Source organism: Triturus cristatus, chromosome 9 (genome assembly GCF_964204655.1).
Source record: "Triturus cristatus chromosome 9, aTriCri1.1, whole genome shotgun sequence".
Lineage (NCBI taxonomy): Eukaryota > Metazoa > Chordata > Amphibia > Caudata > Salamandridae > Triturus > Triturus cristatus.
Genome location: NC_140592.1, coordinates 692,433,240 through 692,459,593, shown reverse-complemented (window position 1 = coordinate 692,459,593; position 26,354 = coordinate 692,433,240). Strand labels below are relative to the sequence as shown.

Below are 26,354 nucleotides of genomic sequence, written 5' to 3'. Positions count from 1 at the left end.
CCTCTACGTCCTAACTCTCAATCTTCTACTTGTAAAGTTAGGAGTGTTCCCTTAGCAGTGAGGGAGGAGATGAAGAAGGAATTGGGCAAACTGAAAGATGGTGGAATAATTGAAGACGTCTCCAACACGGAGTGGCTTGCTCCGGTTGTCGCTGCACGCAAGGCCAATGGGTCTCTACGTTTATGTGTGGACTTGAGACAACTAAACAAGTGGGTGGTGGTTGATAAGTATCCACTGCCTAATATCTCGGAGTTACTCACATTGCTAGGTGGTGCTAAAGTCTTCAGCACTATTGACTTAGCTTCTGCATATCACCAGATTGAGCTGGAAATGTCTTCCAGGGACCTGACTTCATTTATCACACCTTTCGGGACTTTCAGATTTGTTAGGATGCCGTTTGGCTTAGTGTCGGCGGCATCTGTATTTCAACGTGCTATGGAGAGAGTTCTTGAAGGGTGTGATGGGGTTTGCGTCTATCAGGATGACATTTTGGTATTTGCAAAGGATCACAGGGAGCATAGGAAAGTGCTTTTTGAGGTGTTAAACAGACTTGAGAATGCCAACCTAACCATAAAATTAGAGAAGTGTTGTTTTGAAACCTCTTCTATTCATTATTTCTGGTGCGGGTATCTCTCCGAAGCCTGATTTGGTTAACACAATTTCTCGCAATCCACCTCCATCTTCAAGAGAAGAACTGATGAAGTTTTTTGGAATGGCGGAGTATTATAACAAGTTTGTAAAGGGATTTGCAGAACATTGCTCGAGCATGAGAGCACTCTTGAAGAAAGGTGTGGAATTTAAATGGTCTTGGGAGTGTGATGAGGAATTTATTGGGCTTAAGGAAAAACTCTGTAATGCACCTAATCTTAAAGGTATTAATCCTTCAAGAACTTCTGTTGTAACTACGGATGCAAGTATTAAAGGGTTGGGTGCAGTGTTGCAACAGGAGAGTGAAAATGGTTTAACCATTACTTTCATTTCTAGAGGCCTTAAGGATATGGAATCACGCTATTCGGTAATTGAGCGAGAGGCTCTTGCAGTATTTTGGGCTATCAGGAAGTTAAAGAAGTTTTTATGGGGTACCAAATTTGTTGTTAAATCGGATCACAAACCTCTATGTGAGATTTTTGAGAAAAAGGGTATTGACCAAATTTCTGGAAGGATCAGTAAGTGGGTCATAGCTCTTCAAGAGTATGATTTTGAGATAAAATACATTCCTGGTATTGAGAACACAGTAGCTGATGCTCTTTCTAGGCTGGTAGAGGGTTACGGTGAAGAAGAAGACACTGATGATTGGGCTGAGAGCGATTCGCATGTGTGTTTGGTCAATACTGGCATTATTGATGAGGATCAATGGCGGATAAAGTTATCTCAAGATCCAGTGTTATCTGAAGTAATGAGTTTAATTCAGAAAGGGTGGAGTAAAAAAAATGCGGGGTCAAGAGAAGCTACAAAGTTTTGGGGTGTGAAGGACGAGATAGGAGTGTGTAACGGTATTCTGTTACGTGGGACACGATTGATACCTCCTTTAGAGATAAGGAAAGTATTGGTGGACATGGCTCATGAATTGCACTCTGGTATGTCTAGGACCAAAGAGCGACTTTGTTCTTCTTATTGGTGGCCTGGAATGGACTTACAAATTGAAAGAGTTATTAGAGATTGTTTAGTGTGTGCCACAAGTGAGTGTTAGAGTTCAACCTATGATTATCAGGGAGCTTCCAAGTGGCCCGTGGAAAGAGGTAGCTCTGGATATTGTGGGTCCTGTTCATTTCAACGGACAACAAAATTATATTTTTGTGTTGTTGGATTTATTTTCAAGGTGGCCTGAGATACAGTTTACATCTGGTATAGAGACTGTTCATGTGATTAGATTTCTTGAAAATCTCATGGCTAGAGAGGGATTCCCAGAGTCAATCTTAACGGATAATGGGGTACAATTGGTCTCAAAAGAAATGGAGAAGTTCCTTAAGGATAGAGGCATAAAACATAAAAAATGTTCCCTATATCACCCAGAAACCAATGGGATGGTTGAGAGGTTCAATAGGGTGATTAAGGAGACAATTTCTTTAGCAAAAAGCTCTGAAAAAAACTGGAAAGAACAAGTTTTAAAGAAAATTGAAGACTATAGGATGACTCCGCACAGTTCAACGGGTCAGTCTCCCTTTGTTCTTTTTAAGGGGAGGGCTCCTTGTACTCAGGTCGAACCTTCATGGGTTCGACGTTTGGGAGATACTTCTGTCAAAAAGAACAATGAAGGGTGGAGGAAAAGAGAGGAGAACAAGTGTCTAGATAGAAAGGCCAATTTTGATGCAAGGAAATCTACTAAACATACGGAAGTCAAGATTAGAGATAAGGTTGTTGTAAGGCTTCCGGGTTCTAAAGTAAGATTCTCTAAACCTCTGCATGTAGTTAAAGTGTTTAATAAGGCTTTAAGAACAAATGACCATAAGATTTGGAACTTAGGAAGAATTTTTGTGTGTTCTGATTTTAGTGTGGATTCAGAGAATACATTGAGAGATGATACTGTGTTATCTGATTTCTCACGCAAATCTTCTAGGGTTCAAAGGAAACCAGAATATTTGAAAGATTATATTTCGTGATTTGTTGTGTTCCATTATAGTTTTTGTTATATTTGTTTGCGTATATATTGCAAACATGTTTGACCAACTCATGTTTTTTTTGTTTTTTTTGTTCACGGAAGGAGGTGTGTGGTATTCTGGATGTCATGGCGATGCTTTGCCTGTGTCATCTGGTATCTCTAGCTCATTATTATGTTGTAGGAATGTTCTAACTGTTACCTAGGTTAGAGAATGTAATGATTTGAAGGTGGGGTTCCAAGACCAGGGGCGGTTAAGGAGAAACTGTGATACATGTTGAGCTGGCTGTAGGATTGGATGGGTCCTGTTATTTTGGAATAAACCTGCTTATTTCTTATGGATCTCCTGGGTCAAGACTTCTTATTTCATGCAAAGGAGGTTCTCACAGTGAGATAGCACAGACACTAGCGCGTGCTATGCGATATACGCCTTGGAGTGTAATATGCACAGGGCAGTGTTGTGTAACCTAACTAGTTTCTAAAGTTGTATTATAAAATATGTGCTGGGGAGTGTAACGTTGCATATGCACTGTGACAAAGATATGGATCCCAGATTGTAAAATGTATGGCATAGCGCTGTGCGTTATAACATAGGCATCGAGCAAGGCACGTTAGATGGGGCAATATAACCCGTACGAAGGCAAGTGTGGCGTGACATATTCACGGGGTGGTGTTACAGTGCACATGGGTTAGAGAGTGTCATAGCATACGCACAAGCTGGTGGAATACAACACAGAGGTGTGTGGCACTCGGCGGGCACTGGTGGGTGTAACACGGCATTGGGCTCAGCCAGGAGCAAGCTGTGACTCTCAAGTGAGGTTCATCTCCTTTCCAGAGAGTAAAATAAAAAGTATTACACATCCGGCGGTGTATGTGTGTTTTATTAACCGTGAGGGGGGTTTCTTGCATAGTTTGGTCGAATCGTAGGTACATACGGTGTGTCCAGCATGTCCTAGGTGTTTCTATAAATATATATTTTTTAAAAACTTAAAAAACAAAGGCCGGCCCCGGGGGATGGAGTCCCCGGGGCCTTAAGAATGCGTTGCATTCATCTTAAGGAACTCCTTTAGCTGCCACACCTTCTGCCTCGACCTCACTGATGCAGAGGGACTAGGTTTCTCCATCAAACTCAGTCAGACCCTCTCTTTCTCAGGTGGTCTGATCTACCGCCCACCTGGAAATGCCGCGAAATTTCTCGGCTCCCTTAATGACGCACTCGGACACTTCCTACTCCGATACCCACATTTCACCCTCTTGGGCGATTTTAACCTGCATCTCGAAATACCTGTTGACCCCTTCACCAGTAATCTGCAGCAGACATTGGATATTTTCAACCTGCAACAAAGCGTCAAGCTGCCCACTCATTCCCTTGGTCACACCCTGGATGGTGTCTGTTCCAATTTCCCAGCCATCTCCACCTTACCTCCCATTCCCCAAATTTGGACTGATCACAGCCTGATCCTGTTCCATATCCTCAACGTCCCCCCTTCTAACTGCAAAAAACCAACTCTCCAACACATTCACTCCATCAATTGGAAAACTGTTCAGGAAAGTTTTATTTCTCATCCCTTTTCCCCTACTAACGCCCCCCCTTCCTCTGGTAACATCGATAAAGATGCAGTCTCTCTTAACAACTGGCTTTCTCAAGAAATCTCAAAACGATGTCCACCTAATAAAAAAGACAACACCCTTAAGAAAACGAAAATTAAAGCCCCTTGGTATACGCCTGATCTTACCGCCGCACACCTACTCTGCAGGAAAGCAGAACGTAAATGGCGTAGATCCTACGAAAATGACGATCGGAACAACTACATTCTTCAGAGGAAAAATTATCTCTCAACCATTAAATCAGCAAAAAGAACCTACTATGTAAACGCCATAAAAGAGGCCAGCCAAAAACAACAAACCCTCTTCTCCATAGTAAAATCTTTCACCAAACCAAAAGCTCTTCAACCAGAGATCCCCCCGTCCCAAGAACTGTGTGATAAGATCTCCGACTACTTTGAGGAAAAAATCAGCTCTATCCACACAAACTTCCCCCCTTCCCCTCCGGTGTACTCAATCTCGGAGCTAGACAAATCTCGCCCGACCGCAAACAGCCTCAAACTTTTCACCCCGGTGACCCTAACTCAGACCAGAGAAGCGATCCTTTCATGCAAATCGGGCTCCCCTTCTGACCCTTGTCCCCCCAAGATCCTCCACACCATCATTGATGAAATCAACCCCATCATTAATGAAATAGTCAACCTCTCCCTCAAATCTGGCTCTGTCCCTCTCGCTTGGAAAAAGGGTGTGGTTAAACCTCTTATGAAAAAGGCAAACAAACCCCCCTCTGACTTAACTAACCTTCGTCCCATCACCCTGCTACCTGCGCTGGGCAAAATAACAGAACAGTTAGTCCATAAAGAGCTCAAGTCCTTCCTTGATGCCCACAACCTACTTCACCCCCAGCAATCCGGTTTCCGGTCTAGACATTCTACCGAGACCGCCCTGATCGAGCTGACCGATACCATCAAAAACCTACAAGATCAGAGGAAGAAGGCCATACTGATCCTTCTTGACCTCACGGCGGCATTCGATACTATTTCCCACTCCATTCTGCTCAACAGACTTATGGACATCGGCGTCACAAACTCGGCCCTTGCCTGGATCAGTTCCTTCCTCAGTGACAGATCTCAAACCGTCTCACTGGGTCCTTTCCAATCGAAAGAGAAAAAGATCTCCTGTGGAGTTCCCCAGGGCTCCATTCTTAGTCCCCTCCTATTCAATATATATCTCATCCCCCTTATAGAATCGTTTGGCATAACTGTCACGTCTTATGCTGACGATACTCAGCTTGTCATCCCTCTCGACGACAATTCCAACTCGGCCGAACTTAATCTCAAGCGCTGCCTCACAGCGGTCTTTCAATGGATGGACGCCAACCATCTCCGCTGCAACTCGAATAAAACCGAGATCTTGCCCATTGGAAAGAATGCATCTTTCAGTCCCGCCCTGTGGTGGCCTGATAACTCTGCTGCCCCACCTCAGACAGTTTCATCGGCCAGAAACCTCGGAGTTATTTTCGATTCCGATCTTTCTTTCGATTCCCACGTCGCAACTGTAGCAGGTAAATGCTTCGGCATTATAAAATCCATGCAAAAGTTCTTTGACTTCCTCCCGCTCGATTCCAGAAAGACCATTGCGGTAGCCCTCATACTCTCTCGAGTGGACTATTGTAACGGCCTCCTGGCAGGGACCAAAAAGTCCACCCGACTGAAACTGCAAAGTGTCCTGCACACTGCCGCGCGTCTTGTCTTAAAACTCCCACGCAAATCTTCTATCTCCACTGCCCTCAGATTCCTTCATTGGCTCCCCTTGCACAAGAGAATACTCTTTAAAATTCTCGTTGTAGCCTTCCGAGCCTTCAACAAATCCGGCCCAGTCTACCTGTCGAGACGCTTCCCTCACTACACCCCGGGTCGCACTCTCAGATCCTCTCAAGAAAACCTCATGACCCCCTCTAAATTCAACCTGAAGTCCAAAGGCGGAAAAAAACTCAGTACCCTGGCTATTAGAGCCTGGAACAGTATGCCAAGGCATCTTAGACTTCAGACGCACGAGAAGCCGTTTAGGAAGCTCCTCAAAACGTGGATTTTTAGTCTCTCTGATGACTGGACTAAAGCAGCCATTTAGCCCCCCACCACCTTTCCAGTGATCTGGTCCCAGGTTTTACAGCGCCAAGATGCTCCCTTCGGAGCGAACGTTTGCGCTCTATAAATACCTATCCAATATCCAATATCCAATATCCAAGTAGCCTAAGGAGGGGGGCAACGCAGCCCCCCTCCTAAAGAATAAAAAAAAAAAGGCCATTACCCGGGGTTGGGGTACCCGGAGCCGATTAAGGCCTTAGGAGGGCCAAATTAATTTTTTTCAACAAAAAAAATTAGGGTGGAGGCCCTGGGGGATGGGGTCCCCAGGGCCAATAAATTAGAAAAAGAAGGGGGGGCCACACAGCCCTCCTACTTAAAAAAACCAAAATAAATAAAAGACCGGCATCACACAAGAGGCCACGCCCCCTCCTTGCAGCACTCTGCTAACGCGCCCCCTTGCCAGTTGTAAGTTGGGGAATTAATTCCCCTTCAATACTGAGGGTTCCTGAGGGCCAACTAGCCCAACAGGTATCTCCAGTATGCGCCAGGGAGCTGCGTTGCAGACAGGTGTTCTGATGCCATGCCCCTTTTTACACCTCTATGCAACGCAGCTCTGCGGCGCTTACTGGAGGTACCTAGTGGGCTAGTTTGACCCTAGGGACCCTTAGGATTCAAGGGGACTTAATATCTCAACTTAGAACGGCCACAGGGCGCGTTTACACAGTGGTGAAGGGAGGGGACGGGGCCTGAGGTGACGTGTGCAAACACGCCCTGTGGCGCGTTTTAAGTTCGGGAAATAATTCCCATTCAATCCTGAGGGACCCTGGGTGCCAACTAGCCCACCAGGTGCTTCCAGTAAGCGCCACTGCCCTGCGTTGCAGAGAGGTGGTGCAGGCCGTGCCACTTTTTACACCTCTCTGCAACGCAGCTCTGTGGCGCTTACTGGAGGTACCTAGTGGGCTAGTTGGACCCTAGGGACCCTCAGGATTCAAATGAACTTAATCTCCCAACTAAAAACGGCCACAGGGCGTGTTTACACAGTGGTGAAGGGAGGGGACGGGGCCTGAGTTAGCGTGTGCAAACAAGCCCTGTGGCATGTTTTAAGTTGGGGAAATAATTCCCCTTCAAACCTGAGGGATCCTGGGGGACAACTAGCCCACGAGGTGCTTCCAGTAAGTGCCACTGAGCTGCGTTGCAGAGAGGTGGTCCAGGCCGTGCCACTTTTTACACCTCTCTGCAACGCAGCTCTGTGGCGCTTACTGGAGGTACCTAATGGGCTAGTTGGACCCTAGGGACCCTCAGGATTCAGATGAACTTAATCTCCCAACTAAAAATGGCCACAGGGCGTGTTTACACAGTGGTGAAGGGAGAGTACGGGGCCTGAGTTAACGTGTGCAAACAAGCCCTGTGGCGCGTTTTAAGTTGGGGAAATAATTCCCCTTCAATCCTGAGGGATCCTGGGGGCCAACTAGCCCACCAGGTGCTTCCAGTAAGCGCCACTGCGCTGCTTTGCAGAGAGGTGGTCTAGGCCATGCCCCTTTTTACATCTCTCTTCAACGCAGCTCTGTGGCGCTTACTGGAGGTACCTAGTGGTCTAGTTGGACCCTAGGGACCCTCAGGATTAAAGGGGACTTAATCTCCCAACTTAAAACGCCCACAGGGCTTGTTTACACAGTGGGGAAGGGAGGGGACGGGGCCTGAGGTGACGTGTGGAAACACGCCCTGTGGCGCGTTTTAAGAGGTAGTTTTAATCCCCTGCCCTATTATATACTAGGGGCTTACAGAGGAGGTCATGCTAATCACAGGGGGACCCCAACGCATAGTGTTCCCTAGTGTATGTAGGTGATTTCACTGTATTCTGAGTGTCTTTTAACATAGCACCGGCTCTAGGACTGGTTAGTCAGACTCAGTTACCACCAGTATCCGTCTGAAAAAGTTGAGGGTACAGGATGATTTTCCAACAAGGCTTCTTTCTGCTCTTCTGTTTGTTCTTTCTGCACGTTATCCTTCTTCCTGCACTTTTCTTCGTCTTTGAGGACTTCTGTTGCTTCTTTCTGCATTTCTTTTTTTTCTTTCTGTGCGTTTTTTCTTCTTTTTTCACATGTCCTATCTCTGTAGGCATAGTTAGTAATTAGCAATTAAAAAACCATTGAAATTCACTGAAAAAACCATAGGTTTCAGGCACGTTATAGTTAGGAATTAGCATTTAAAATTTAAACAAGCTTAGAAATTCACTGAAAAAACCATAGGTTTCAGGGGTGTTATAGTTAGCTGGACTTTTCACTCGTACAAAACCATTGAAATTCCTCCGTTATAGTTAGTTCAGCTAACTATAACTCGCGCGCCTGCAATGCACTGCTGATGACATCACATATTACATCACTCATGACATGGTCAGTGACATGACTCATGACATCACTCATGACATCTCAAATGACATCACTGATGACATCATCCTTGTGATAGAGTGGCAGATCTCCTCTCCCCTAATATTACCTTTGATACACACATTCAAACATAGAAACTAAAATGTTCAAAACAATGGACATACCAATACCAGTTATAACAACCTATTCAGTAATTCTAAGATACACATACACATCCACTCATTCACCAACAGTCCTATACAGTCACTCATACATGTACTCACTCATCATATGTACTCATACACCTATACATCCTGTTACACAACGCCACTCATCCATAGAGTTACTCACACACATAGTCACTCATGCTAATAAAGAATCAAACATCCATTTACTTGCATATACAGTTATACACACACACCAAACTTACTTCTACAGAAACTTACACATACTTAGACTTTTAAACAATCACTTATAGAAACACATACTTATTCATACAGTCAGGAACTCTTTCAATCTCTCCTCTCACATATACTCACTTATATACACCAATAGTCACATATACTAGTTTAAAACATATGTAGTTACTCATAAAGACACTATTGAGACAGTCATTCACTCACTAACACACCCATGCACACACTCATCCACCCATACAGTCCTGCACACATGCTGTCTTCAACACATACAAACAGTTAGTCACTCATTCATGCACCTATGCACTATGTAATACCCCTCACCGAACCATACAGACACTCATACTGATACTCAAAAAACCAACTAATACCCTATATAGACACTCATGTAGCTACTCACCAACCCATGCAGCCACTTATACACAAAGTGAGAGACTGATACAGATATTTACATATTTAAACATTACTCACTAAGCCATGTATTCACTAAGATACACTTAATCAGTCAGTTATACAATCAATTTTTCAAAAACAAATCATCCATTTAGACACTTATATACCCATTTATTCTTCCATCGACCTTGAGATATACATATATAAAACATACGTAATTTTCAGAAAAACACACATTCACTGGATGATGAAAAAACCATAGGTTTCAGAGATGGTATAGTTAGAAATTAGCATTTAAAAAAACCTTAGAAATTCACAGAAAAAAACATAGGTTTCAGGGGTGTTATAGTTTGGTGGCCATTTCACTCGTACAAAACCATAGAAATTCCTCTGTTATAGTTAGTTCTGCTAACTATAACTCACGCGCCCGCAATGCACTGCTGATGATGTCACATATTGCATCATTCATGACATGGTCAGTGACATCACTGATGGCATCACTGATGACATCTCAAATGACATTACTGATGACATCATCCAGCGAATGTGGTTTAGTTTGAAATTTAAATATGTATTATATATATATCAATCTGTAATGAAGATTGAGTGGATATATAACTGTCTGGATGGAGGATTTAGTAGCTGTCTGGCTGTCTTTTTAAGTGAGTAATTAAAAGTGTCTCACTTAATACATGGATTAGTAACTAAACTATGTGAATGTGTGCAGCACTGTCTCTGTTGTTGTATAACATGCTGCATCAGTTGGTCACTAACTACATGAGTGTGTATATTAGTTATTGATTAGTTGGGTGAATATTTGTATGGGACACTGAGTTTGTGTGTGTTTGGATGGGGTCTGTGTAACTATGCATAGATGTGTGAATGGTTGATTGACTAGGTGTATAGGTTTAAGAGTGCATGTGGAAACAGTTGTTTGGGTGACTGAGTGTATTTATTTGTGTGTTGGTGAGCGAATATATGTTTTAGTTGTACATCTTCAACAAAGTAAAAAAATAAAAGGCATTGTATATGAGAGTCGGTGTATATAAATAAGTATGTGTAAGAGTCAGTGATTGTGAGAGTAACTATATGAATGAGTGCATAATTGTAATGGTGCTTTTTTAAAATATTAACTATGAGTTACTATGTGTTTGAATAAATGAGGTGTTGTTGGATAATTGTGTAAGTGAGTAAATGTAAATGCGATTAATTTTTTTCATGAGTGAGTAGGATGACTGCATAACCAACTAAGATGACTGCTGATGTGTCAATGTCTATATATGTGTATAAGTGCATTTGATAGTGTTCTATTGATTAGTGACTGCATGTATAAATGATTCTGTTGTTGAATGGGTGGTTGTGTGTGTAGACTTAGGAATCAGTGAGTGGGTATGTAGTAACTGGTATTGGTGTGTCAATGGTTTCAAATATGGTACTCTGTATTTTACAGTGAGTGATGAAAGGTTATACTAGTGTATGATGAGGTGTATCAGATTGTCACATCGATGATGACATCAGTGATGTCATTTGAGATGTCATCAGAGATGTCATCAGTGATGTCACTAACCATGTCATGAATGATGCAATATGTGACATCATCAGCAGTGCATTACGGGCGCCCGAGTTATAGTTAGCAGAACTAACTATAACGGAGGAATTTCTATGGTTTTGTACGAGTGAAATAGCATGCTAATTATAACACCCCTGAAACCTATGGTTTTTTCTGTGAATTTCTAAGGTTTTTTAAATGCTAATTTCTATCTATAACGTCTCTGAAACCTCTGTTTTTTTCAGTGAATTTCAAAGCTTTTTTAAATGCTAATTTTTAAGTGTTATACCTATTTTTTTGTACTGATTTTCTACAGTTTTGTAACTGTTTATTTATAAATATTTTATTCATTAAGTAACATTATATATTTTTCAGAAAATTGCACCCAAAAAAATTTAAATAATTAAAACTGAAATATTGATTCATTTTCTTGTTTTAATTTTTAATTTTAATATATTTATATTATTTTCTTTAAAAAAAAACAATTTTTTTTCGGAGTCGCGCACTCAAAGCGTACACATCACGTGGGTGCGCGCATTCTAGCCGCCATTTTAGAAAAGTCATGAAGGATCCGCGTATGGTGTGCGACGGCTGCATGTTTTTCAGTTACATCATATACATTTAATATCACGTGATGTGTGCGATTGGTATGCAACCAGTCTGCGACTCCTGCTTACACGCATTCACGACACATGCGCATTATGGTACGAGATGTTTGCGTGGTTGCGGGTCCCGCGTGACATCATATACGTGCTGGGGCACGCTGGGTGCGCGACTCCCGCAAAAAAAAATTATGTTCCAAAATGATATGTATGTGTCTTTAATATACATATTAGGGCAAGAGGTTATGTAAGATATTCATAAAAATAATATATTTGTACTTATAATAAACTTATATTATTTTTAAATATATTTTCGCCTAGTCGGGTGCGTGCATCGTGAGTGCAGAAAACCAGGTCAGCAGAGCTGCTTTAGAGCCAGAGAATCAGGCCAGCAGAGCTGCTTTAGAGCCAGAGAACCTGGTCAGCAGAGCTGCTCTAGAGCCAGAGAACCAGGTCAGCAGAGCTGATGTAGAGCCAGAGAACCAGGTCAGCAGAGCTGCTGTAGAGCCAGAGAAACCAGGTCAGTAGAGCTGCTTTAGAGGGAGAGAACCAGGTCAGCAGAGCTGCTCTAGAGGGAGAGAACCAGGTCAGCAGAGCGGCTCTAGAGCCAGAGAACTATGTCAGCAGAACTGCTTTAGAGCCATAGAACCGGGTCAGCAGAGCTGCTTTAGAGTCAGAGAACCAGGTCAGCAGAGCTGTTGTAGAGCCAGAGAACCAGATCAGCAGAGCTGCTCTGTCGCCTAAAGAGCCAGAGAACCAGGTCAGCAGACCTGCCGTAGAGCCAGAGAAACCAGGTCAGCAGAGCTGCTTTAGAGAGAGAGAACCATAGTCAGCAGAGCTGCTTTAGAGCCAGAGAACCAGGTCAGCAGAGCTGCTCTAGCTGACACTGACTGACACTGACTGACTGACACTGACTGATTGACACTGATTGACACTGATTGGCTGACACTGACACTGATTGACTTAAACTGACTGACTGACACTGATTGACTGACATTGACTGACTGACTGACACTGACTGACACTGACTGACACTGATTGACAGACACTGACTGACTGGCACTGACTGACACTGATTTACTAACACTGACTGACTGACACTGACTGACACTGACTGACACTGATTGACTGAAACCGACTGACTGACACTGATTGACTGACACTGACTGACTGACACTGACTGACTGACACTGACTGACATTGATTGACTGACACTGACTGACACTGACTGACTGACACTGACTGACACTGACTGACACTGACTGACACTGACTGACTGCTCTGTACTACTCTACTACTCACTCTCTACTACTTTCTCTCTACTACTCACTCTCTACTACTCTACTACTCTCTACTACTCACTCTCTACTACTCACTCGCTACTACTCTCTACTAGTCACTCTCTACTACTCACTCTCTACTACTCTACTACTCTCTACTACTCTCTCTACTACTAACTCTCTACTACTCACTCTCTACTACTCGCTCTCTACTACTCACTCTCCACTACTCACTCTCTACTACTCGCTCTTTTCTACTCTCTACTACTCACTCTCTACTACTCACTCTCTACTACTCTACTACTCTCTCTACTACTCACTCTCTACTATTCTCTACTACTCAATCTACTACTCTCTCCTACTCTCTACCACTCACTCTCTACTACTCACTGTCTACTACTCTCTCTCTACTACTCACTCTTTACTACTCACTCTACTACTCTACTACTCACTCTCTACTACTCTCTCTCTACTACTCTCTACTGCTCACTCTCCACTACTCACTCTCTACTACTCGCTCTCAACTACTCTCTACTACTCACTCTACTACTCACTCCACTACTCTCTCTTACTCTCTCTCTCTAATTCTCACTCTCTACTACTCTCTCTACTACTCACTCTCTACTACTCTCTACTACTCACTCTACTACTCACTCCCTACTACTCTCTACTACTCACTCTCTACTACTCACTCTCTACTGCTCACTCTCTACTACTCTGCTACTCTCTCCCTACTACTCACTCTCTACTACTCACTCTCTACTACTCTCTACTACTCACTCTCTACTACTCTCTACTACTCTCTCTCTTACTCTCTACTACTCACTCTCTACTACTCTACTACTCACTCTACTACTCACTCTCTACTACTCACTCTCTACTACTCTCTACTACTCACTCTCTACTACTCTCTCTACTACTCTATACTACTCACTCTACTACTCACACTCTACTACTCTCTAATACTCTCTCTCTGCTACTCACTCTCTACTAGTCACTCTCTACTATGCACTCTCTACTACTCTCTACTACTCTCTCTCTACTACTCTCTACTACTCTCTACTACTCATTCTACTACTCACTCTCTACTCACTCTCTACTACTCATTCTCTACTACTCTCTACTACTCACTCTACTACTCTCTACTACTCACTCTCTACTATTCTCTCTCTACTACTCACTCTCTACTACTCTACTACTCACTCTCCACTACTCACTCTCTAATACTCGCTCTCTACTACTCTCTACTACTCTCTCTACTATTCACTCTATACTACTCTCTCTACTACTCACTCTCTACTACACACTCTCTACTACTCACTCTACTACTCTCTACTACTCACTCTCTACTACTCTCTACTACTCTCTACTACTCACTCTCTACTACACACTCTCTACTACTCACTCTACTACTCTCTACTACTCACTCTCTACTACTCTCTACTACTCTCTACTACTCACTCTCTACTACTCTCTGCTGGAGAAGTGTGGCTCAATGGTGGAGAAGTGTGGCTCAATGGTGGAGAAGTGTGGCTCAATGGTTAGAGCGGCAGACCCTGATGCAGAGGTCTGGCCCGGACCAGGGTTCAATTCCCGCCTCGGCGGGTCTTGGGCTCAATTTCCCCGGACCCGATAATTCTCGCCTCGGTGCCTATTCTAATCATGAGTCCCACTCTGCAACTCTGGGCAATAGCTTGCTTAATCTCCACAATGGCCCCAAAAGCGCTAGGATGCCTGACTTCACATTGGGGGTGCCCAGGAGTGGGCACTTCACAGGGAAAGGCCAGGAAGGGTTCCACAGCGGTATGTGCACTGCGCCTGAGAGACCCTTTCGGGGGGGGGTGCGGAGCGCTATATAAATGCACTACATTTACATTTACTACTCTCTCTCTTATTCTCTCTCTTACTCTCTACTACTCACTCTCTACTACTCTACTACTCACTCTACTACTCACTACTACTCACTCTCTACTACTCTCTACTACTCTCTATTACTCGCTCTCTACTCTCTACCTCTCTCTCTACTACTCTCTACCTCTCTACCTCTACCTCTCTACCTCCACACCTCTACCTCTACACCTCTATCTCTCTACCTCTCTCTACACGCACACATATGCACATATATATATATGCATATATATGCATATGCATTTATATATTTGTATGGGTATATATATAGACATACATAAATGAACATATATATATAATCTGCATATCTATATAAATATAAATGCATGAATACATATAGATATACATATATACATACATATGCATGTATGTACATGAAACTTTGAAAAACACTAATGAAAGCAAAGCTAAAATGCCACCTAATTACAAACAGAATTGCTTTAACTTAAACGAGGGTGAGACCTGTTGCATTTTCAATGCTTGTTTACTTTGGTTCCATCAAGAAGGCATTCAGATGTGTCTCGCATTTGCCATCAATTCTGAATGATAGCACTTCAGTTCCTCATTAGATCACTGTAGTAAAGCAGTTACTGCTCACCAGGGAAGTCTGCTGCTGGTATTCAAAGTGCATGTTTCAGTCTGCATGTCAGAATTTTTTAATGAAATAGAAGAGGATTTGAGAAGTCAAAATGTGCCCTAATTTTTCTTTCTGCAGCACTAATCATAATTTCTATGGCAAAATGAACCCCCTCAGTTTGTTCCTTTGCAAATTAAATGTTTTAGGTGTTAACACTTTATTCCATTCAAGATGGCTTCAGGTGTGCCATATTTTTGTCATAAATAAAACTGTTAGCGCTCTAGTTGTTCTTTAAAACACTCTGGGACATTCTGTCATTGGGCTATACTTGGGCTACATCAGGGTGATATTTGTGCTACATTTGGGCTCTTTTGTCTCTGGTGGCCATCTTGGGAGTCTTATTGGTTATGAAGTTTCCTAATTTCCTCATTTACTACAGTCTCCTCAGTAGGCATATTTTCAGTTTTTTACTTTGATTCCATCAAGAAGGCATTCAGATGTGTCACACATTTGCCATAAATTCAGAATGTTAGCACTCTAGTTGCTCATTAGATCAGTGTAGTAAAGCTACTGCTCACCAGGGAAGTCTGCTGCTGGTATTGAAAGTGCATGTTTCAGTCTGCATGTCAGAATTTTTTAATGAATGTGCCCTAATTTTTCTTTCTGCAGCACTAATCATATTTTCTGTGGCAAAATGAACCCCCTCATTTTGTTCCTTTTTAAATTAAATGTTTTAAGAGTTACCACTTTATTCCAATCCAGATGGCTTCAGGTGTGCCATACGTTTATCATAAGTAGGACTGTTGGCGCTCTAGTTGTTCTTTGGAACACACTGGGAAGCTGCAGTAGAACACAAAGGAATCAACTGACAGTCTCTGCCCTTGTACATGTTTTACTGAGAATGTCAGACTTCATTCTCACATGACTGAGAAAGATAATGTGAATTTACAGAAAATATGCTCTCAGTTTAGCCTATAGCTCACCTTCCAAACCTCTGTGGGAAAAGCATGAGAAAATAGTTTTCTCTCAAACATGATTTATGATATCCCATCAGAAGGCTTTTTTAAATGGTAAAATCACCTTAGAACATACCACAATTCTTAAAATGAGTATGGTACCATCAAAAAATTATTTATAATGTAACTAAAGTCTTAAAACCTTCTATTAACTGCAATGCTTTTTAATGAGGTGCTATCATGTATATTGGTCTCAAGATGGCTGCCAACACTTCTTGGATGAAGTGCTGACAGCCAATCAGATCTCACGGTGAGATGTGTGGTTAGGCTCGGCCCAGATATATATGTGATTTTACTTTTGATTTTCTCAGGAACTAATGAACGGATTCACACCATTTAAGCAAAAGGCACAACTCTGAAACAAGGTCTACCTTTCTGCCAAATTTGGTGTAATTCCGTTAAGCAGTTCGGGCTGTAGTTGCGGCTAAAGGTCCTTTGGGAAATTGCATGGGGAAAACATGTTTTGGGACCCCCCTTTTTTCTCAGCCCCCGCTACATGAATCATCCCAAAACTTTCAGGATAGGAGCGGACCGGAGCTGGCCAAAAGGTTTGAAATGTTCGCGAAGATTCGTCAACGGGCCCCAAAGTTATTCCAAATAGAATGTTGCGGATTTCCTATGTAAAATAGGTCCTAACTATAACTACCTACTGGTGATCGCCTGTAGGTGATATATATATTTCGCTTTTGCCCAGACGGAATAAGAAGAAAACAGCTGCTCCCTCTGGCCAGAAGCAATGCCTGCTCCTGGACTATGCGGGGAGCAGGCTGGGTCTAAGGTGAATCTAGGGCTGCCCCATAGCCCCAAACATGTTGTTTGTGGGTGCTTTGGCTGGGAAAAAATGAGGACCCCAGGCCATTATAGGTTAGGGAGAAGGGCCCCTCTCTTGGTTAAATAAGGTATGGCCCCAGGGAATGTGGGTCTAATAAGGGTTGGTGATGGGGTCCATGTGGCCCTCACCATTTTTATTGTCTTTAGCACAGTGAGATGGGGTCCCTAGGCCCCATAAGACTCAGGAAGGAGGGCCGCATGCCCTTCTCACCTTTTAATCTGGACCCAGGGAATAGGTACCCCAAGGCCTATTAAGGCTCGGGATGGGGCTGAGTAGCCCCCTCCCCTTTGTAGTTGAATTTGGCCCTCAGGCTGGGGTCCTCACGGCCTATTAATGCTAAGAAAGGAGAGCTGCATGCCCACCTCCCCTTAAGATATATATATGTTTTGATCCTGAGGTATGGGTCCATGGGGCCCGAAGGCCAACCCTATGCTGCAACTCCAAGGGCTGTGCATGGCATGGGGCTGCAGTCTGTGGGGAGGTTACTGTCTTCAGGGCCTACGGCTGTGCGCAACTTGCGGTTGACTTCCTGTGAGGGTGTTGTCCACAGGCCATGCCCTGTGGCCATCTCCTCACTGTGCACAGGCTTTGGCATTGGGTTGGCTGCCTGCAGGGGGTCACCCTGCATGCATTGCTAATACCCCACATATGACATCACTCATGACATCTTCTATGACATCATTGATAATATCACCGTAACATTTGCAATGAAATTATTGATGAGAAAACTGTGCATGGTGAGGCACGAATTATAGTTACTTGAGATATCTATAACTGATAATTTTTGTGCTTTTTAAACATTTTGAACGTTACTTTGTTACTTTACATTTCACCCAACTATAATGTTGCTTTAACTTTGGTTTTTCAGTGAATATATACATATATCACTTACCTTATATATACTTGCCTTGCGTTCTAAAGGTATGTGCGATAAAGATATATGCCTGGTAAAGGTTTGGGGGGGTAAAGGGAATGCATGGTAAAGGCAAGGATGCCTGGTGTAAGCATGCATTGTAAGTGTGTGTGTGGTAATGTTATACAACTTTCCTTCATCAATGTTGAATGCCACTGCAGAGCGAATGATGCTGGTGTTGCCTTTACTTATCTCTCTCTTTGTGATTCTGAAACAGGTGAAGCATGCTAGGAGAAGTCTTCAATTCTGGCCTTTTTCCGCCTCAGAGGCAGCATACCTCTTGGCTTCTTTGCTCATAGTGTAGTCCCTCTAGATCTCTCCTGAACATCTTGGAGCTCGAAGGACCCTTCTCCACTTTTTGGGAACCTGGAAATTACGTCACGGACTTGATATGAGGATCCTTCTGCTCATTCCTCCTTCGGCAAAGCAGGTATTTCTTAAAAGTGAATTCTTGGTGATTGTCGGGAAAATATCAATAATGTTGTCTCTCAGCGAAGGAAGGAAAAAATAAGCAAAAAATGAAAAGGCTGGGTTCACTGATAGGGCTTGAGATACTGGGGACAAATATTTTAGTTGCAACTTCCTGCAGCCTCTGCAATGCATTATGGGCAATGGTAGTGCTCGGTGAGAAGAGTTTTTTGTTTTTTCTAAAACATTTTACACATTACTTAGTCTTCTTTTCACCTGACTATGAGATTTGGCCATTTTATCAACGTATTTTATTTATAATAAGGTATGTTTAGTTACTGTTTCCCGAGATAGACTTTAAAAGCAGTATATTTAAGCTTTGTCTCTGTAAACAGGCTCTGGTATTGTACACATAAGCAGAGATTAAATAACCGCTATGACCTTTCCCAAAACTATTAAGTGATCTAAAACACTCCCTGATCTCTCCGATGATGTTATCTAATCTCCGAAGATTACAGCAATGTAATGTGTGTTTCAACCCCAGGTGTATTTTTGGGTAACAACTGGTTTTCAGAGTCCCCCTTAAAACTACACAAATATACTTCAATGTCAAGAAAATATCTAAAGATAACTGTCATTTCACTGGTCTTCTGAGATAGTGTCAAGAAAGGATCCTTCATCAATTTGTCACTTTGCTAGATTCTCTTACGAATCAAATAAGTAGAGACACTACAAGCATTCCTGAGTTTTTCAAAATTTGTTGAATGAACCTGCTTGTGCTATTGGATTAGGAGATTTGACATATTCTCAAAAGCAGAGCCTGAGAATTTTTTTATTATGTGAACTTGGGTTTGATTTGTTCTCAAATATTAACCTTTACGTAGTTTGACGTTTTATGTTTTCATTTCCTTTACGTTCAATCATAGTTTTTCCAAACACTTGAGCTCAAACATGCAATAATACATACCCCATGCAATCTTTTTTTCACTCTCTCTGAGAGCTGTAATACTAAAAATAATCACAGGTTAGCTTGAAGATCTGATTTTGGTGTATGAATACATTTCCTGTGTAGCTTTTCATCATGGGTGGCACAACACACTCAAGGTAATAGGATACTAATAGTGAGAGTGAGGAGTATGCAATAATGAAAAAGCATCACTAATATTCTGTGTGAGCCTGAGTGCATAAAACCTCCTTGCCTTTACATATTTCTCACATTTGCTTAACAACATCAATGATGGTCACAAGTAAACCCTTTTGGAACTTCACATATCCCGATTTGAAACCAAATGGAAGCCAATGTACACAATCAAATGAGCCACCACTGCCTGATTCCTACCAACCCTATGCCCACAGTACTGGTTTGTTACCATGACATGTACCTGCTCCATCTTAATTAGGAAGCTGTCGATGTAGTCTCTAGCACAGTTTGGGTCCAAAGTTTCCTGGTTCTTCTTAGCTCTTTTTGAAATAAAACTTGCTATTTTCCCAAAGTCCTTGAACAACTGGATGTGAGGCCCAGGTATCCACTCCATTATATCTGGGAAAATGTGATACAGCTAGATAGAATGGAAGAAATAGCAGATTACACTATTCATTATGTTATCTTTGCACCAGTTTGACAATATCTTATGTCTTTTGTGTATGCCATAGATCTGATCACCGCCGCACAATTACATCCTTCATATTAAGGCCAGCGAAGCAAATGAAGAGGCTGAAAGTATGTACTTTGATTACATCCATAATGATAGCTATACCCCTCTGCTTGAGTGGCAGTAGAATAACTGTCATCAGAGAGTAGGCTGTGGCCTGGTCACACTTAAATGCACATTCAAATCCATTACAACTACCATCAGGGTGCTTAGAGCCCTACCTGTAATCCAACACATGGCTGAACATTAGAGGTTCCCAGTGGCTACCAGCTCCATAACAGAGCTGTTGAATATTCTTAAGTGGTCTTCCAAGGTGAAAGCTTCTACTTCATACATGGTACTGCATAGCTCAACCATGGAACTATCACTCATGTTATAAATAAATATCTTTGACATTACCTACTGGCTCAGAAGCTCACACGTCTTTTTTTCTACTCCATGGCATAGATACAAATTAATTTTATACTATAAAAATGTCCATCTACATATTTCTCTATCTGCACTCCTTTGACAAATGTTAGCAGTTCTATCAACTCTATCATTGACTATGATTGGCATAGGTGGTCATGTAAGGTTTGGCGGACGGGGTGATAAGCCATAAACTGGTGGTCCACCTGCCCTGCCAAACATGTGGTTCCCCATTCTTTTTTGGAGCTGGGGGTCCACAACATTGGTTTATTGCAAACCCCTAGCACGGATGACCTGAGGGCCATACATTCTCTAAAAACACAGGATTAATGGTGAAATAGTTGATAGAATGAGAGGGATTGAATGTAGTCCGTCCTTTATATGATTAGGAGCAGATTATGTAGTAATGACCTAGGATACTATTCATTTTTGAATGTTCATCATCTGAAGGGATTGATTATAGTGATCTCTCACAAACAGTGGCATCTTGGAAAATATTAATCAATGCCTGGAGGTTTACACTCCACATAAACTGAGAATACCATAGAGATTCTTTTAACTATGACTGGATAGAATGGATTACATGGTTTGAAGTGTACCTGAAGGTGTATAGTATCAAAGATGATGGCATAAACAGTCAATATCATATGAGATTGTACCTGGGAACATATATCTATACAGAAGTCCTGAAGAAGGTGGTTGTTATAAAGTTATTTCCCACCAAAACGCATCATCAGAAATTGAAGCCACCATCTACTGTGCATTAGTGTTCCTTTTATGTTTTGGAGAGGCTAAGGGGACGATTTTCAAAACTTTTGCGCTGGTTTAGTGTCACAAAAGTGATGCTAACCAGCGCAAATTTTTTGTGTGCTATTTTCTTTTTGTGTGCTATATTTCTCTTTAAGTAGCACAAAGCAGCGCAAAGAACTGCTTTGGGTTACTTTGCGCCGAGGGGGCGTTACGTGGGTGGTACATGGGCGTTCCCATGCAACCACCCATGCCTTTTGACGCAAAACCATATTTACAAATATTTGTAAACATGGTTTTGTGCCAAAAGTTAACGCCCCTTCAAAGGAGGAGCTAGCAGGAGAAATGCTTTCATTTCACCGTGCTTTTTCGACTTTCCATGCGTGCTGCACTGTGCAGCACATATGCAAAGTGGGAAAAGCTTTGCATCGTGCCGTGCATAGTATTTTGTACAGGAAGGGAACCCTTCTGTTGGAGGGAGGACCACCGGGGAGTCGGAGGGACTACTCCGGGCACCTTCCTACCGCCAAGTTATAGCCGAGCGCCGCTGAGAAGCCTCCTAGGAGAGGTCCTTCTCCTATAATCGTACTAGGCCCAGTAACACCACCACACAGGACTCCGTATCAGTTGCTTATCTTGGTTCTTTATATAAAAAGGAGTACGGTTCAATATTTACAAGGGGATCGAGTGATCCGGTAAGAGTCTCAATGTTCTTGGAGGGATAGGGTAGCGGGACAGTCTTGGTACCAGTCAGGTACGGGAAGGCTCTGCGCCAGACCTCGGGTGCTGGTCTCAGAGCGGCTCAGACGTGGAGAGCCGCGACGGCGTCTGCAGGGCTCAGGTGGTAGTTCCACTTGGATCGAGCCGTGACACAGTCAGCAGGGCTCCGGTGGTAGGTCCGTGTTCGGTCGAGCCGCGATGAGGTCAGCTGGGCTCTGATGGTCTGTTGCAACAAGGTCGGGCCGCGACGGCGTCTGCAGGGCCCCAAAGGTTCGTGAAGGTCTTGTAAGCACGATGGAGCCGCGACGTCGTCAGCAGGGCTCAGTAGGTAGTTTCAGGAAGAGTCTTTCTCCGTAGGGTCAGCCGCGATCCGATCAGCAGGGCTCTTGACTCCGGGATACAACTGTCATCTTGTTGTCGGGTCGCCCCAGATATAGGTCTTGAGCCCTTTGATGTCCGGACCCTTGCGCCCAGGAGGGCGGAGAGGCCGGGTAGGGCGCGGCCAGACGCCCAGCAGGAGAGGCGCCAGGCCCCAGAGAGCTGTGGGGCGATCGCACCTAGGTGTGGAAGGACGGTTGGGGGTCCCATCGATACTGCCCTCCGCTGAGACTGGGAAGGGCTCACGTGGTATCCCCCGGGCCAGGGGTTGGCGCCTCGATGTCGGGCCCCACTGGGACCAAGGCCGGGTAGAGCAGGGTCACGGAGGTGGTCACGTGGAGTGACGTGTAATCCAAGATGGAGGAGCCCCGAGGTGCATGGGACCTCGTGTGGCTGAGCGAGGGGGAACAGGACCACGCCACGAGGCCGGCTCCAACACGCGTCCCCCCCAGCTGAAGGCAGGGAGAGTCACCCATCTCCTTGGGGGTTCTCCTCGCCGAGGCGGAAGAATCGGGACAGGCCGTCAGCATTGGCGTGGTCGTTGCCGGGCCGGTGTTCCACAGTGAAGTCCATCCATTGCAGCGAGATGGACCATCGCAACAACTTGGGGTTCTCGCCCCGCATTTGCATGAGCCACCGCAAGGGCCGGTGGTCAGTTTGGACCCTGAAGTGGGTGCCGAAAAGGTAGGGCTGGAGCTTCTTGAGGGCCCATACCACAGCGAAGGCCTCCCGCTCGATGGTGCTCCACCTCTGTTCTCGTGGCAGCAGTCGGCGGCTGATAAAGGCCACAGGTCGGTCGTGGCCCTCGGCGTCCATCTGGGAGAGGACCGCCCCGACCCCATACCTTGATGCGTCGGTCTGCACCACAAACTCCTTGCTGTAGTCAGGGGCCTGTAGCACCGGGGCAGCACACATGGCCGCCTGAGGGCTTCAAAAGCGGTCTGACAGCGGGGCGTCCAGTGCCCACCTTGGGCTGTTTCTTGGAAGTGAGCTCTGTAAGAGGGCCCACGATGCTGCCATAATCTTTAATACATCGCCGGTAGTAGCCCGTGAGGCCTAAGAAGGCCCGGACAGCGGTCTGGGTTGCGGGGGGCTCCCACGCCTGGATGGCATCGACCTTCAACTGGAGGGGCGCCACCTGGCCACTCCCCACCTGGTGGCCCAGATAGGTCACAGATCCTTGACCGATCTGGCACTTGCTGGCCTTAATTGTGAGCCCGGCCCTTTGAAGAGCGGCCAGGACTTCGCTGAAGTGTCCCAGGTGCGCGGCCCAGTGGTCGCTGAAGACTGCAATGTCGTCGAGGTAGGCCGCGCTGAAGGCTTCTAGCCCGGCCAGGACCTTGTTTACCAGCCTCTGAAAGGTCGCTGGGGCGTTCTTCATACCGAAGGGCATCACCCGAAAGTGGTAGTGCCCTTCGGGGGTGGAAAAGGCGGATCGTTCCTGGGCGCCGGGAGTGAGCTTGATCTGCCAGTACCCAGCGGTGAGATCAAAGGTGCTTAGGTAGCGGGCGGCCCCTAAGCGATCGATCAGCTCGTCTGCCCGGGGCAGGGGGTGGGCATCGGTCTTGGTGACTGCGTTCAGGCCCCGGTAGTCTACCCAAAATCGGAGTTCCAGAGAAGTACCGGGGGCGGCGGCCTTCGGCACCAAGACCACCGGGCTGGCCCACGGGCTGTCTGAGGACTCAATGACTCCGAGGGCGAGCATCTTGGCGACCTCGGTCTGTATGCAGGCCCGAACTCGGTCAGGTACTCGGTAGGCGCGATGTCGCACAGGGGGGCTGTCCCCGGTATCCACGTCGTGTACGCACCAGGGGGTCACCCCGCGCGTGAGAGAGAAGAGGGCAGCGAAGGGTTGCTGCAGCCTCCGGCAGTCATGGCGCTGTTCTGGGGTCAGCGTGTCGGAGAGGTGGACTCCCTCCAGGGAACCGTCTTGGCCCGAGGACCCCAGGAGGTCTGGCAGGGGCTCGGAGTCGCTTTCGCCCCCATCATCAGTAGCCAGCAGCAGGCTTAGTTCAGTTCGGGCAAAGTGAGGCTTCAGCCGGTTGGCGTGCAGGACCCGGAGGGGGTTCCTCGGGGACTCCATGTCAACTAGGTAGGTGACGGGGCTCTTCCTCTCAACCACCTTGAAGGGCCCGGCCCACTTGTCCTTCAGGGCGCAGGGGTCCACGGGTGACATGACCCAGACTTGCTGGCCTGGCTCGAACTCGATGGTCGAGGCATTTGCGTCATACCAGCGCTTCATGTCTTCTTGGCTGGCTTCGAGGTTGGCTTCTGCCAGGCCTCGGAACTTCCGAGTCTGGTTCCGCAGGGTCAGGAGGTACCGGTAGACGTCGGGGGGGCATCTTGGACGTTCGCTTCCCAGCCCTCCTTGACCAGGCTGAGGGGCCCTCGGACGGGGTGCCCATACAATAGTTCGAAGGGGCTGAAGCCCAGGGATTTCTGGGGTACCTCTCGATAGGCGAACAGGAGGCAGGGCAGCAGTACATCCCACCTCCTCCGCAGGGGCTCTTCCAGACCTTTGATCATCCCTTTTAGGGTCCTGTTGAACCGCTCGACCAGTCCGTTCCCCTGGGGGTGGTAAGGGGTAGTGAATCTGTAGGGGACCCCGCATTGTTGCCAGAGGGATTTAATGTATTTTGAAATAAAGTTCGTACCCCGGTCGCTCACCACTTCTCGGGGGAACCCCACCCTGGAGAAGATGCCCATCAGGGCCCGGCCCACCACTGGAGCTGTCACAGTGCAGAGTGGGATGGCCTCAGGGTATCGGGTGGCGTGGTCGACCAGTACCAGGATGAAGCGGTGTCCTAGGGCGGTTCGGGGGTCGAGGGGCCCCACGATGTCGATCCCCACTCGTTCGAACGGGGTGTGGACGGCTGGAAATGGTTGGAAGGGGGCTTTAACTCGACCCCCCGTTTTTCCGCTAGCCTGGCAGGTCTGGCAGGACCGTCAGTGGTGGTCCACGTCTCTCCGCATTCGGGCCAATAGAAATGGGTCACTAGGCGGCTGTAAGTCTTGTCCCGCCCGAGGTGTCCGGCGAGGGGCACGTCATGTGCCAGGTTCAGGAGGAACTCCCGGAACCGGAGGGGAACCACCAACACCCGGCCGGCTCCCAGCTCGGCGACTTTCTGCTCGCTGTATAGTAAGTCATTGTCCCAATAGACCCAGTGGGTTCCCGTGGGGTCCCCCGAGGCCTGGGCGGCCGCTTGCTGTCGGGCCCCCTCGAGGGACGGGCAGGCCTTCTGTTCTTGTTGGAATTGTTCGCGGGTGGGGCCCCCATCGTGGCGCCACTGAGCCAACTCGGGGATCTCGCTGAGTGAGGCGGCCTCGTCGGGAGACAGTTCGGATGGCCCGGCCTCATCGTCTGGTTTCTCCGTGCTGGAGGAGGGTGATAGTTCTGGGCCCATAGGCTGGTCGGTGGCCGCGGCAGCGGCGGGTTGGGTGGTCATGGACCGGGTGGTGGCGCAGGCCCACTCAGGCAGCCCTAACATCCCCAGATGCTCTCGGCGCTCCACCTGGGCCCAGGGGGAGCTCTCTAGGTCATTCCCCAGGAGGCAGTCCACGGGGGCGTCGTCGCGGACGGTCACTTTTAGGGTGCCGGACACTCCTCCCCACTCGTAGGGGATCCTGGCCATCCGGCACATGCTTTCGGTGTTGTCCGCGGTCTGGACAGGGCATAGGACATGTGGCAGGATTTGTTCGGGGGTCACCAGGTGGCAGCGGACAGCGGTCACGCTAGCCCCAGTGTCCCGGAGGGCTTCGGCCCGTCGTCCGTTGATGGTGACCCACTGCTGGTACTTCTGGGTGTTGCTTGGGATGGCAGCTCGGGGCACCATTTCTCAGGAGCCCAGGCAGACGAGCGACATGGCCGCCGGTTCCCACTCGGGGGACCCGTCCTCGCGGCTTTCCTCCTCTTCTTCTCTTTCCCCCAGGGCAGCGGCGGCTATTTGTCGGGGAGGGGGCC

At 46.0% G+C, this 26,354-nt stretch overlaps 1 protein-coding gene across 6 annotated transcripts in view; it reads right to left on the bottom strand.

The window, feature by feature from the left end:
* LOC146798510 (cytochrome P450 2F2-like) overlaps positions 1-26,354 on the bottom strand; it is a 443,597-nt gene that overhangs the window by 154,456 nt on the left and 262,787 nt on the right. For 5 of the 6 annotated variants that reach the window (XM_085625789.1, XM_085625792.1, XM_085625791.1 and 2 more), the window contains exon 6: positions 19,871-20,047. The exons of the other annotated variant lie outside the window; for it this stretch is intronic. In XM_085625789.1, coding sequence (XP_085481915.1) covers positions 19,871-20,047 — 177 coding nt within the window. The remainder of the gene's footprint in view (positions 1-19,870; positions 20,048-26,354) is intronic. 6 annotated transcript variants of the gene reach the window in all.